Source organism: Chiloscyllium punctatum, chromosome 12 (assembly GCF_047496795.1).
Source record: "Chiloscyllium punctatum isolate Juve2018m chromosome 12, sChiPun1.3, whole genome shotgun sequence".
NCBI classification, from domain to species: Eukaryota; Metazoa; Chordata; class Chondrichthyes; order Orectolobiformes; family Hemiscylliidae; genus Chiloscyllium; species Chiloscyllium punctatum.
The window spans coordinates 55912346-55925684 of record NC_092750.1 but is presented as its reverse complement, the minus strand read 5'-3'; the positions used below and the strand labels follow the sequence as shown (position 1 = coordinate 55925684).

Below are 13339 nucleotides of genomic sequence, written 5' to 3'. Positions count from 1 at the left end.
AAATGGTGGACACTGGGAAATTGTGTCCATCTTGTGGGGATACTAGGACTTGTGGGCACAACCTTAGAATTAGAGGGGGTCAATTTAGAATGGAAATGAGGAGACATTTCTTCAGCCAGAGAGTGGGGGGCCTGTAGAATTCATTGCCATGGAGTGCAGTGGAGGCCAGGACATTAAATGTCTTCAAGGCAGAGATGGATAAATTCTTAATCTTGCAAGGAATTAAGGGTATGAAGAATAGAACATAGAACAATGCAGCACAGAACAGGCCCTTCGGCCCGCAATGTTGTGCCGAACATTTGTCCGAGCTTAAGCACCTATCCATGTACCTATCCAATTGCTGTTTAAAGGTCACCAATGATTCTGACTCTGCCACTCCCACAGGCAGTACATTCCATGCCCCCACCACTCTCTGGGTAAAGAACCTACCCCTGACATCCCCCCTATACCTTACACCCTTCACCTTAAATTTATGTCCCCTTGTAACACACTGTTGTACCTGGGGAAAAAGTCTTTGACTGTCTACTCTATCTATTCCCCATATCATCTTATAAACCTCTATCAAGTCACCCCTCCTCCTTCGCCGTTCCAATGAGAAAAGGCCTAGCACGCTCAACCTATCCTCGACCTATTCTCCATTCCAGGCAACATCCTGGTAAATCTCCTCAGCACTCTCTCCAAAGCTTCCACATCTTTCCTAAAATGAGGCGACCAGAACTGCACACAGTACTCCAAATGTGGCCTTACCAAGTTCCTATACAGGTGCAACATCACCTCACGACTCTTGAATTCAATCCCTCTGCTAATGAACGCTAATACACCATAGGCCTTCTTAGAAGCTCTATCCACCTGAGTGGCAACTTTCAATGATCTCTGAACATAGATCCCAAGATCCCTCTGCTCCTCCACCTTACTAAGAACCCTCCTGTTAACCCTGTATTCTGCATTCTTATTTATCCTTCCAAAATGGACAACCTCACACTTGACAGGGTTGAACTCCATCTGCCACTCCTCAGCCCAGCTCTGCATCTTATCTAAGTCCCTTTGCAGTCAACAACAGCTCTCCTCACTATCCACAACTCCATCAATCTTTGTATCATCTGCAAATTTACTGACCCACCCTTCGACTCCCTCTTCCAAGTCATTAATAAAAGTTACAAACAGCAGAGGACCCAGAACTGAATCCCTGCGGAACTCCACTTGTAACTGGGCTCCAGGCTGAATATTTACCATCTACCACCACTCTCTGACTTCGACCGGTTAGCCAGTTCTCTATCCAACTGGCCAAACTTCCCACTATCCCATGCCTCCTGACTTTCCGCATAAGCCTACCATTGGGAACCTTATCAAATGCCTTACTAAAATCCATGTACACTACATCCACTGCTCTACCCTCATCCACATGCTTGGTCACCTCCTCAAAGAATTCAATAAGACTTGTAAGGCAAGACCTACCCCTCTCAAATCCGTGCTGGCTGTCCCTAATCAAGCAGTGTCTTTCCAGATACTCATAAATCCTATCCCTCAGTACCCTTTCCATTACTTTGCCTACGACTGAAGTAAGACTAACTGGCCTGTAATTCCCGGGGTTATCCCTATTCCCTTTTTTGAACAGGGGCACAACATTCGCCACTCTCCAGTCCCCTGGCACCACCCCCATTGACAGTGAAGATGAAAAGATCATTGCCAATAGTTCTGCAATTTCCTCTCTTGCTTCCCACAGAATCCTAGGATATATCCCGTCTGGCACGGGGGACTTGTCTATCCTCAAGTTTTTCAAAATGCCCAACACATCTTCCTTCCTAACAAGTATCTCTTCTAGCTTACCAGTCTGTTTCATACTCTCCTCTTCAACAATACGGTCCCTATCATTTGTAAATACTGAAGAAAAGCACTCATTCAAGATCTCTCCTATCTCTTCCGACTCAATAAACAATCTCCCACTACTGTCCTTGATCGGACCTACCGTCGTTCTTGTCATTCTGATGTTTCTCACATACGCATAAAAGGACTGGGGGTTATCCTTGATCCTACCCGCCAAAGATTTTTCATGCCCTCTCTTAGCTCTCCTAATCCCTTTCTTCAGCTTCCTCCTGGCTATCCTGTATCCCTCCAATGCTCTGTTGGAACCTTGTTTCTTCAACCTTACATCAGCCTCCTTCTTCCTCTTTACAACACATTCAACCTCCCTCTTCAATTGTAAAACCTGCCCAGTTGCATGCACCTATCTCTCTCCATAACCAAGGTGAAAGTCACAGCATCACCAAAATGCTCACCCACTAACAAGCCCATCACTTGTCACGGTTCATTACCAAGTATCAAATCCAATGTGGCCTCCCCTCTGGTCGGACAATCTACATACTGAGTTAGAAAAGCTTCCTGGACACACTGCACAAACACCGCCCCGACCAATCTACTTGATCTAAAGAGCCTCCAATCAATATTTGGGAAGTTGAAATCGCCCATGACTACTATCCTGTGGCTTCTGCACCTTTCCAAAATCTGTTTCCCAATCTGTTTCTCCACATCTCTGCTGCTATTGGGGGGCCTATAGTAAACACCCAACAAGGTGACTGCTCCTTTCCTATTTCTGACTTCAGCTCATACTACCTCCAAAGGCAGATCCCCCTCGAACTGCCTTTCTGCAGCCGTTATACCATTTCTAATTAGCAACGCCACCCCCCCCTCCTTTTTTACCACCCCCCCAATCTTACTGAAACATCTGTAACGAGGAACCTCCAACAACCATTCCTGTCCCTCTTCTATCCACGTTTCCGTGATGGCCAGAACATCGTAGTCCCAACTACCAATCCACGCCTTAAGTTCACCCACCTTATTTCTGATACTCCTTGCGTTGAAGTATACACATCTCTGTGTCCGCAAGTATTCCCTGTCAGTGCTACCTTCTCCACAGCCTCCCTACATTCTTGGACATCCTGAAAAACAGCTAACCTACTCGCTGGACTACAAGTCCAGATCCCATCCCCCTGCCAAATTAGTTTAAACCCCCCCGAAGAGTGTTAGCAAACCTACCTCCCAGGATATTGGTGCCCTTCTGATTCAGGTGCAACCCTACCTGCTTGTACAGGTCCCACTTGTACCTTCCCCAGAATGCAGTCCAATTGTCCAAATACCTGAAGCCCTCCCTCTAGGTAAGTGGCATTGAAATACCCATCAACCATGATTGAATGGCGGATGGACTCAATAGGCAGAATGGCCTTATTTCCATTCCTATTTCTTATGGTTTTATGTTTTTTAATTTTATGCATCCTGAACAAAAATAAAGCTCAATGCATGAAAACTGACATCTTAGTCTCAGACTTCAAGCCACAAGCAAAATTAGTAAAGAATAGTGATTCTCTGGAACATCAGGGCATGCAAGTAATAACTTCGAATCGCTCTCAATTTTTATGTGGATTATTCTATGGCAAAACTGACTCCAAAGATATTGCCATTAACTTCTGTAAAAATTAAAGGGGAATCTTATTAGATTGCAAATTCTATCAATTATATTGCTTCTGAATGGTTATGGTGAAGTTATTTTCTGTGTAAATATATTCAAAGACAAATTTAAATGTAATAACTAGCTTGATAATACTATCATAGGCACATACAGAAAATAACTACGTTGTAGATAAAATTCCTTCTGATTAGGTTTAGTAACCATATATGAGGAGAAAGTGAGGACTGCAGATGCTGGAGATCAGAGCTGAAAATGTGTTGCTGGAAAAGCGCAGCAGGTCAGGCAGCATCCAAGGAGCAGGAGAATCAATGTTTCGGGTATGAGCCCTTCTTCAGGAATTAACCTGAAATTAACCATATATGAGGGAAAGCAAAATTGGCCAGGGATCGTAATCCCAATTAGCATTCAGAAATCCAGCTGTAAGTGTGCTGGTTTTGATGTCAGAGGAGGAAAAGGATCGAGCTTGACAGGAGAGTGATTGAAAACCCAGCCCATCCATATGCTTGCTAAGATCAGACGTTCAAAATGGCTCTTGAGAGAGCTAACAGGTGAGCACCTAACCTTGAAAGCACTGAATTTCTGAGGGGAGAGGGCGGGCAGTAAACCAGAAAAAAAAGGAGAAAAAATGTATAAATGTTACTGATATTAATTCTGCTTCCTACCCTTTCCTATTGCGGAACACTAGGGGAGAGCTGTGTCACTTGAACAGATGCACTTGAACATTTTGGCAAATAAAACTTGATGGCTCCAGAGCTGTCCTAATTCAGTGATGTGCCACAATAATAAAAAAAAGCACAGAGAGAGTGCAAATACACAGCAACTCGATCAGCTTTCCAGAAAGAATGTGAGGTTCACCTGTTAAACTCCAACATTTTCAATGTTTTTATGACTGACTTTTTTGTTTAACAACTGCTATCATTTCAGTGGCATTGTCACGTGTGCAGTTGTTGCCACGATACTTGCCCTGACTGTAAATAGCTCTGGAGTCCAGTGAATTTTAAACTGGTTATATTTTGAGTAGCTATTTCAACAGCCCATCATCAAAGAATTATGAAACCTTTAACAAAGAGAAGCTGGTGACAGACTTTGAAAAGACAGTGGAGTCTATTATGATGTTCTGCTAACTGATATGAATACTTACATTGCTTGTCCGAAAGGAACTCATTACTCTCTCTCTCTTTATGATAAATAGTGCTGAATAATAAAACAGATTATTGTAAAAATGAGGTTTTATGAAGGTCTTTCTCATGAGACTTGAACTGCCTTGTAGATTTAAATGTCAGTATTTCTGAATGACTTGAGTGCTGAGACAAATGACAATACTGCTTAGGTATTAAAGCAACATTCTGGATTTATTAAATTCATTATTCAACACTATTACAGAGGACAGAGCTGAGAAAGTGATGTCCTGCAGAGAAAATTGGTTGTTCAGCAACATTGTTTCTGCCCCTGTGCACCCTAGATCTTTTGTATTTGAGAAGTAAATCCAAGTTATATTTAAATGAAAAAATACAAAAATACGTAACTTGTGAATGGAGGTTCAAAATCAATAATAAAAACTAGAACAGAAATAATAAATGTTGGAACACTCAGCATTTGGGGAAGACAAAGATGATTAATTAGATTTGAACAGAGTTAGTATAAATGTTAAATAATGTACATAAAACAAAGTATGCAATCAATGTAGATATAAGCTATAAATTCACTACAAGTGTTTTGATCGTTCCATCTGAAATCTTCTGTTAGCCTTCTTGACAAGTGAGATGTATTTTGAAACAGAAGTCGTGGTCTGGAACTAAAATCGTTGAGTATGAATGAGTTATTTCAATTCACTGTCACCACTGGGTTGGAGTACCCTGAAATGGAATTTTACACGCTTGAGAAGGGAAACCCATTGGGAGGCCGAGATATTTGTGGAGAAAGTCTTCTCGCTGGTTGAATACCTATTTAACTATGCAAAGAATAAATTAGGATGTGAAAATTTGATTTAAAGTGGAAAGGCAGCTCTGATTGAAGTATGCTGTTACGTCTGTGAATTGTAAAGTAAGCAGCCTCCAGTTCACTTCATGCAGCGATGTCTGTCTGTGATGTAGAATTAAAAGCTCCCTAGTCTTGCATGCATGTTAACTGTTCTGTTTCCAACAACTAATTTTGTTTCCAAATACATAATCTAATAATGAGATAAAAACAAAATCCTGGATGATACAAGTCCTGAAATAACAGGAAAGCATGATACAAATACTCAGTGGATCACGTAGCAACTGTGGAGGAAGAAAAAAAAGCTAAATTTCACCAGAAATTGGCTAAGTGTTAATTTTGGTGAGGTTCATAGAGTGCTGCTCTCCATAAACCTAAGCAAGATTTCTCACACTATTTTCTGAAACTCAGCATATTGCTTATGCTCCATGCCTCTATGGCACCCTGTTGTCTGATCATTCTTTTCACCAGAGGTGGACCTCCTCACCACTACCAGGATCACTCTCAATTCCTGGAGGTGACTCCATTTTTAAAGCCTGGTCAAGCACTGCCAGCCAAGTGTTACCTTCCATGGCAGGGAGATCCAAAAATGACACTTCTCAGAGGACAGGGGTTGCACTTCATTGACACTTTTTTGCAAGTACAAGTGGACGTTAACAAATGTATTATTATTTAAGTACCGAGTTATACAGGTTACCTGTCATTAACCTCAACCATTTTAGAACCATGTCTAAGGAATTGCATCTCATTCCCCAGTGCCAAAATAGCCTACACCTTCGTTATGTCATACATCAGGCTGTGCAGCTGTTATTGAAGACAAGGTAGTTTTGACTGTTAATGATCACCCCTCCCCACTCCTGGAATAACCCATCAACTTCAATGCATGATTATCTCCAATCCCTTTTTATGTTGCTTTTTCATGCATCACAGTTTTTCTTTCTCTCTGTATTCCAATGTGCTTCCTTCCAAGCCCAACAGGTGGCATGGTGACACATTGGTTAGCACTACTGCCTTACAGCACTAGGGAACTGGGTTTGATTCCAGTCTTGGGGGACTCCCGGTGTGGAGTTTGCACATTCACCCTGTGTCTGCATGAGTTTCCTCTGGGTGCTGTGATTTCCTCCGAAAGTCCAAAGATGAGCATGTTAGGTGGATTGGCCATATTGATTGCCCTGTAGTGTCCAGGGATATGCAGGCTAGGTGGAGTAGCCATGGGAAATATGGGGCTACAGGGATAGGGTTGCATTGTGGGTCTGGATAGCATGCTCTTTGGAGGGTTGGAGCAGAGTTGATGGGCTGAATGGCCTCTATCTGTACTGTAGGGTTTCTACAAGGTGTATTTCCCAATTACCACCCACAGAGCAGTGATCCCAATAAGCCCCTTTGACTTTGCTTGAGCTGGAATGACTGTATCCCACCTGCTGACTGACTTTGAGAGATAGCTGTCAAATGGATCCAGAGAACTAACTGTTGTCCATTCCCCAGGAAGTAGGGATATGAACACCCTGCCTTGACTGTGTCAAGCAGCCAAATCACCAAGCCTCTGGGAGCAGAGGATACCCTTGACGTACTGTTCCAGGATCCCCATTTTAAAGGCTGGTTCCCTTGGCTTGACTATTACACACATATGTTGAGACAAGGCAGTTTGGTTAAAGCTTGTGCAGTGTTCTTTGACATGTAACCTGCTGGCGCATAGTGTGGATGTGAGATTGATACAGTAAGTACCATACAACATGTCCACATCTTTGCCTGATCATTGCTGACAACTATAGTAAGTTGCCTGGCTTAGGCAAGGTGAAGCAGAAGTACTGTGAGTGTTTAACCTCTGGCTGAGAGCAAAGAAAGGCAAGGTAAAGACGAGATGCTGTGATCATCCAAGTAGGCACACCATGAATGAGAACATGATGACCCCTCAGATATACCTTGGTCCAAGCCATTAGATAAGTGAGGGTCAGAGATGTGGCATGAAGATATAGTGAAGCTGGTAGATATCTGGTGCCAAACATTATGGATGGTGGTACAGGTGGTTGCTGCCCATAGAGTGTGCCCTGAGATGCTGGTGATGACTGTCCAAGTCAGAAGCTTGGATGAGCGAGCAGCAAGCGCCAAGCACCTGCTCTAACTTTCCTGTTGGGAATTGTTACTGTCTACTTTCTAGATGGCAGGTGAGAAAATGGGAAGTTGCAGATCAGTGAGGTGAGTTCAGGTAATAATAGCATACTCATGGATGCAAATAGTGCTCTCGCCATTCATGAGGTGAGATTCTTGTCTTGCCATTCAAAACTTGGTTTGAAGCTCAGACTTTTTTTTTCTGTTGATGTCAACAAGTTCATTTTTGCAGGCTTCACTCTATTTTCTCAACAGACTTGCCAATACCAATGTTGTTCAGGAGCTGGGAAGATTCTGCCTCACAGTGCCAGAGACCCGGGTTCAATTCCTGCCTCGGGCAACTGTCTGTGTGGAGTTTGCACGTTCTCCCCGTGTCTGCGTGGGTTTCCTCCAGGTGCTCCAGTTTCCTCTTACGGTCCAAAAATGTGCAGGTTATGTGAATTGGCCATGCTAAATTGCCCGTAGTGTTCGGTGAAGGGGTAAATGTCGGGGAATGGGTCTGGGTGGGTTGCTCTTCAGAGGGTCAATATGGATTTGTTGGGCTGAAGGGCCTGTTTCAACACTGTAAGTAATCTAATCTAATCTAATACTTCTGGGCAATACTGAATCCAAGTAATTTGGTTATTTAATTTGTTTATGTCATTTCTGAACTCTGGAATGCTAATCATCTGTGTTTAGATTCTGAAACTTCCAAGATGTTTCAGTTATTTCGCCCCCTTTTTCAGTCAGCATTTTTTTTAACCTTAAATGGAATCACTTGCCCAGATCCATGAACGGTTGATGAATTAGGTATCGTGTACATTTATATGGGAAATAGTCCTGTTAAAATGACAAGAGGAATTATAGTCAGTTTCCAAGGTGCGATGGTAGTGTAATGCTAATGTCATTGTACCAGTAAGGCAGAGGCTTGATCTTTTCCTTTTGTGTCATAGAGTCAAATCCCACCACGGCAACTTATGCAACTTAAATTCAAATAAATCTGGACTATCAAACTAACACCAGTACTCATGGAATTCTCAATAGGTGTAAAAACCTGTCTGGTTCCCTAATATCCACTATAGAATGAAATCTATCATATGTATCTTGCTTGGCCTACATGTTATTCCAGACCCACAGCAACATGGCCGACTCAAAACACCCCTCTGAAGTGGCCCAGTAAGTCTTTGAGTTCAAGGGAAATTAAAAATGGTCCTTGCCAACTTGCCAAAGGTGTTCACATCTCATGAGTCGAGTTTGTTTTATGAAAGAAATCGGTACTATCTGTATCAATTTTATTAGCAAGTATTAGGTCAGAAGCAGTGAGAGTATAAAGAAAAGAGTATAAATATGCGAACACAAGAGGAAAAATAGATATAGCATTATGCTGATGTGCAGCACAATTTTATTGAGAAACCATGATAGTTTGGCTTTCTGTATGTTTGGTCCCTCTGCCAAAAAATGTTGGTTCCCCAGCTAGTTATGCAGAGTTTCAGCAGCAATGTGACCTCTTCATTTTCGGCATTAAGCTTCAGCCAAATGAACAGATTTCCTTGTATTCTTTCCCAGGCGATGCCTTCTGGCAACTGATGCTCCAATTGTCAGAATTTCCTCTTCTGCTGTCCAACAGTTATCTCTTGTCAGCATGGTGGCATGATTGTTTTCAATGTGCTGCCTATTCTGGTGTTCAAACTGTGTAATGATGTGTAATAAGATGAGTTATCATCAGCTGCTTTGAATCCCATGCATGTGGCATGACAAAACCTCAAGCTGCCAAGACGGTGACTTCCACGGAGTGGTGGTGGACAGTATAATTACTTTTCCTGGGAATATTTCAACTGAACATATTTACTTCACAGCTTGATCCTGGATCTTTCAAATTAGTAAAGGAATGCCCTCCCATTGTATGTCCAGGAGTTCAAAACCATTGAGGAGAACTGTTTAGTTCCCTGCATCGTCATTTATGATCTTAATCTGCATCATGACTTTGCAATTGTTTAAGTAGGAAATTTAAATAAAAAATTCAGTGGTGCTGCAAGGGGGGTACATGTTCAAGCACTGAAAAGTTAAAGAGGCAGAAGTCTTATGGAGTTTGTGGCTGTAACTAAGGATTGCACCTCAAAAACAATTAGTAATAAATCCAAAAGGGAATTCAGGAGAAACATTTTCACTTATACTTTAAATTCAATACCATAAAGAGTTGTCGCGGTGAATAGAGTGGAAGTCTTTAAGGGGAAATGAGATTAACACATGAAGGATAAAATAATTCAGAGGTATGCCGATGGAGTTAGATAAAGAGGGATGAAAAGGTTTTCGCAGCATAAATTCAGCATGGACCAGTTGAGGCTAAAGTCTTCTCATTTTTCTCTCTGTGCATTCTACTTCAGATTGTTTGCTTTAAAAGAAATTGCTATCATTGAACCCACCCTTCCAAAGGCAGTGGGCAGCCTGAAGGAAGGAGAAATGCCCACAACGAGGTCCTTTCTCTAAATAATGACAGTCAGTGAGCTCAGTAATAGTCAAGTCACAGACGATTATTGGTTAGGCTCTTATGACCATCATTTAACCAAAGCAGCATCAGCAGATGTGAGACATTGATTTGGTGGAAGAGAGAAAAGGAATATTGAACTGCAGCATTGGTGGTCCGAAGATGCAGTAATAGAAAATTATTCATCATTTACTGCTGCTGTATAATAGTATTGTTTCCCAGCTTTTTGTTATAGTAACATGTCCTTACAATGTACACAACTGCAACATTTTCCTGCATCCATACAAATGGCCTCTTAGCCTAACAGGTCTGACACCAACTCATTATAATTCTGTTCAGTGCCCAAGGAAGCCCTCAAGGGTTTGTTAAGGAACATGGGACTAGTCAGTCATTGGCAGTAGCCCCAAGGAATCTCTTTAACCATGACTGACAGCAGATTTTAGCCAATTTTAAATTGATTTAGGATCATTTTTTCTGTAATTGCTCACCATTGTTGTTGAGCCTACTGATCTTGCTTCATTTCCCTAATGAGCAGCTTAGCTTGACAATGTGCTGCATCATAATCTACCTTTGGAGCAGCTTTTGATTAGTGTAAAGAGATTTCAAGTACCATTTTAAATATCCTTTACGTTCATCTAACAGCTTTTCTTGGCTCGTATGCTGAATGGTTTGCATGTTGAACATATTCTTTTCACAGATTTCTCACCATTGTGCTAAATAGAAGTGTGTATTCCTGACCAAGAAAGTTCGAACTTTTAATAAGTGTTGCCTCAAGTTTTTAAATTTGGAGCGTCATGTTCAGAGATTTTTTTTTTCAGTTCGCTCAGTTAGTTTCACTGTTGATGTATGGAAAACTCATTAGCTAAAACCAAGTTGCATAGCAAAGAATTTAAGTAGAAATTCAGAATACTTGCTAATTTATATATGAATAACCTGTGTAGAAATGAAAACTTCTTAGGAATGAAGTTAGTCAGTGTTAACAACACAAAGTGAGTCTGGAACCAATTGGCAATCAGTTTTTCAATCTGCCCCTTTCTATTTTTCACTGACTTAGACAGTAGCGCTAAATGTAAAAATAAACTCAACCAATATGAGTGACCAAGAGAGGAAACAAGTGTTTAAAAACTGTTTGAACAATTGTTCTATGAACTTTAATGGAAAGAAGATCAGGCAAAGTGGAAAATTGGCTGCCAATTCAATGGAAACTGATTTTGCATTGTGCATCAGTTTTGCCCTGTCCTTTATGTCAAATGTTGCACAGGTCTTGGAGATTAGATGTTTGAAAAGGCAATCAGAATGATCAAGGAATTGTTGAACATTATTTTTTAAATAAACTATTCTTAATGACCTTATTTCCACTTTCACAGAATATTTATTTTGTCACCTTTGTGATCCTTTGTTCAGTACGTCTGAAAAGTGGATCCCCTCCAGCAATAGAAACAAATCCCAGAAGGAGCAATGTGAATTATTTTCCTGAGCCTATCACTCTGCTGTCACAGTAATCTGATTGCATAAAGTTCACTGTTCTGTTTGTCTCTGTAAAATCAGAACACACAGAAACCAGGACTTGCTGTGACCGATCTCCTGTGGGAGAAACATGGATGTGAGAGACTTGCATCATATTTACTATTCTAAAATGAGATATCTCTGAAAGGAAGACAGTACTTATAGTGTTACACTACGCCTTGTAACCCTTTAGTTTTACATGCCTTGCCGTGCGTTTGGATTTATGTGATTAATTTTCAACCTTTGTCCCTCTCCAGATTCTGGTCAATGACTCATGGCTGTGCACTAATCTGAGCTAAATCTCAGTGGAATCACAGAAGAAATCTTCACGTTTTCTTTTGGGTCTCGTTTTATCACCCAATCATCGAAGATGCTACTAAACATAAGAACTTTCCTGTTGTGTTTGTTCTGTTTGTCCAAGTGGAGCTCAACAATGGAGATTCCAGAAGAGGGTGAGATTAAATTATTTGAAAACTTTATTTATAATGTTCAATTTTCTGGAGATTTGTTTATTTGTGTGGACTCTAATGTGATGCTGGTATTCTTCCCTATCTTATGCAGTCAATGAATGTTTAATTTTGCAAAACCGAATGCTGCCTTTATGTATCTCTAATTAGGCAATCCCTTAAATGGTGCAGTTGGAAATTATTTTACAAAAAGGGCTACTTTGAATTTGCATTCGGTCCTATCGGAATCATCTAGTATTTTTAAAACTAAAATTGCACAGTTCTCAAAATATTTCTATAATAATGTATTTGCCATTTAAAAATCAGTGCATGTATAAAATAGACTTTATTCAGTAATCAGATGTTGAAGTGATGTAAAAAAATTTTGCGTTTTTTTTAAAAGAGGTGCTGCAGAATCCTTTCGGGCTTTTGTCATTTTGTGATCCAGTTACAACCAGTTACTGACATGCAATAAATTATTGATGAGACGTGATCCATTATTCAAGCTTTTAATGCAGCTGCTGGGCATGGTGGCATAAATGTTCATTAACAGGACACACCATATATATAGTGTCAAAAAAAAGCCCAAGCCATATATAATGAGAAGGAAAACAGATCAAGTAATGAAGTGGCAGTTGTGTTTTATTTTCCAAATGCAATGTTACCATCGAGTCATCCAGTGCACTACACACGCTACTAATTGGCAATTTTACTGCAACAGTACCGAAGTTACTTATTCTTAATGATAAAACCATTTTAACACGTAAGAGATAGATGTGAAATCCAGTGTTCGGTATAGATGATTCAAGGAAAGATAGCCTATGAATGAATTGTTTTGATAATTTACTTTCTAATTTTCTCAAATTAAAGTCTGTAATAACAGTAGTAAATCTGTGAAAAATGTCAAGGAGATTAATCACTCAACAGCTTGCAATGTTGAGTCTGATGGATCTATTATTTGTGTGAAGTAGTAATACAGTATAAGTAGAGGACATCAAATTAACTTTTGGCTGTTAAAGTGTCAGATTACTTTGAACTGCCAACCTACATTTTCCAGGATTGCCCTGCCTACCATTAGACAAAACAAGGACTTTAGATTTCTCTTTAACACATTGTAAAAAGTAGATTTTATGAGGTGGAGTTCCACCAGAAGCCAAACCGATGACATCAGGATTGCCAATTCTATAATTGCATAAGTAACTTGCTTCTTACACTTTCACTTGTCTGGTCTCAAACCCAAGATATTAGTGACATGTGCCGACTTTGACCAGAGTTAGAAGCCAACAGAAAGCCAGTACATAAACAAGCATATGACTTCTCTGCTATCTGATAGCACTTCACCAGAAGATACATAAAATTACAACTTCTTGAACC

At 40.6% G+C, this 13339-nt stretch overlaps 1 protein-coding gene across 12 annotated transcripts in view; it reads left to right on the top strand.

Moving 5' to 3' along the window:
* chl1b (cell adhesion molecule L1-like b) overlaps positions 1–13339 on the top strand; it is an 885223-nt gene that overhangs the window by 337646 nt on the left and 534238 nt on the right. For 11 of the 12 annotated variants that reach the window (XM_072582623.1, XM_072582619.1, XM_072582621.1 and 8 more), the window contains one exon: positions 11777–11971. In XM_072582623.1, coding sequence (XP_072438724.1) covers positions 11890–11971 — 82 coding nt within the window. In that variant the 5' untranslated portion in view covers positions 11777–11889. Of the gene's footprint in view, positions 1–11597; positions 11617–11776; positions 11972–13339 lie in introns of those variants that run through there. The other variant, XM_072582616.1, reaches the window with a different exon arrangement.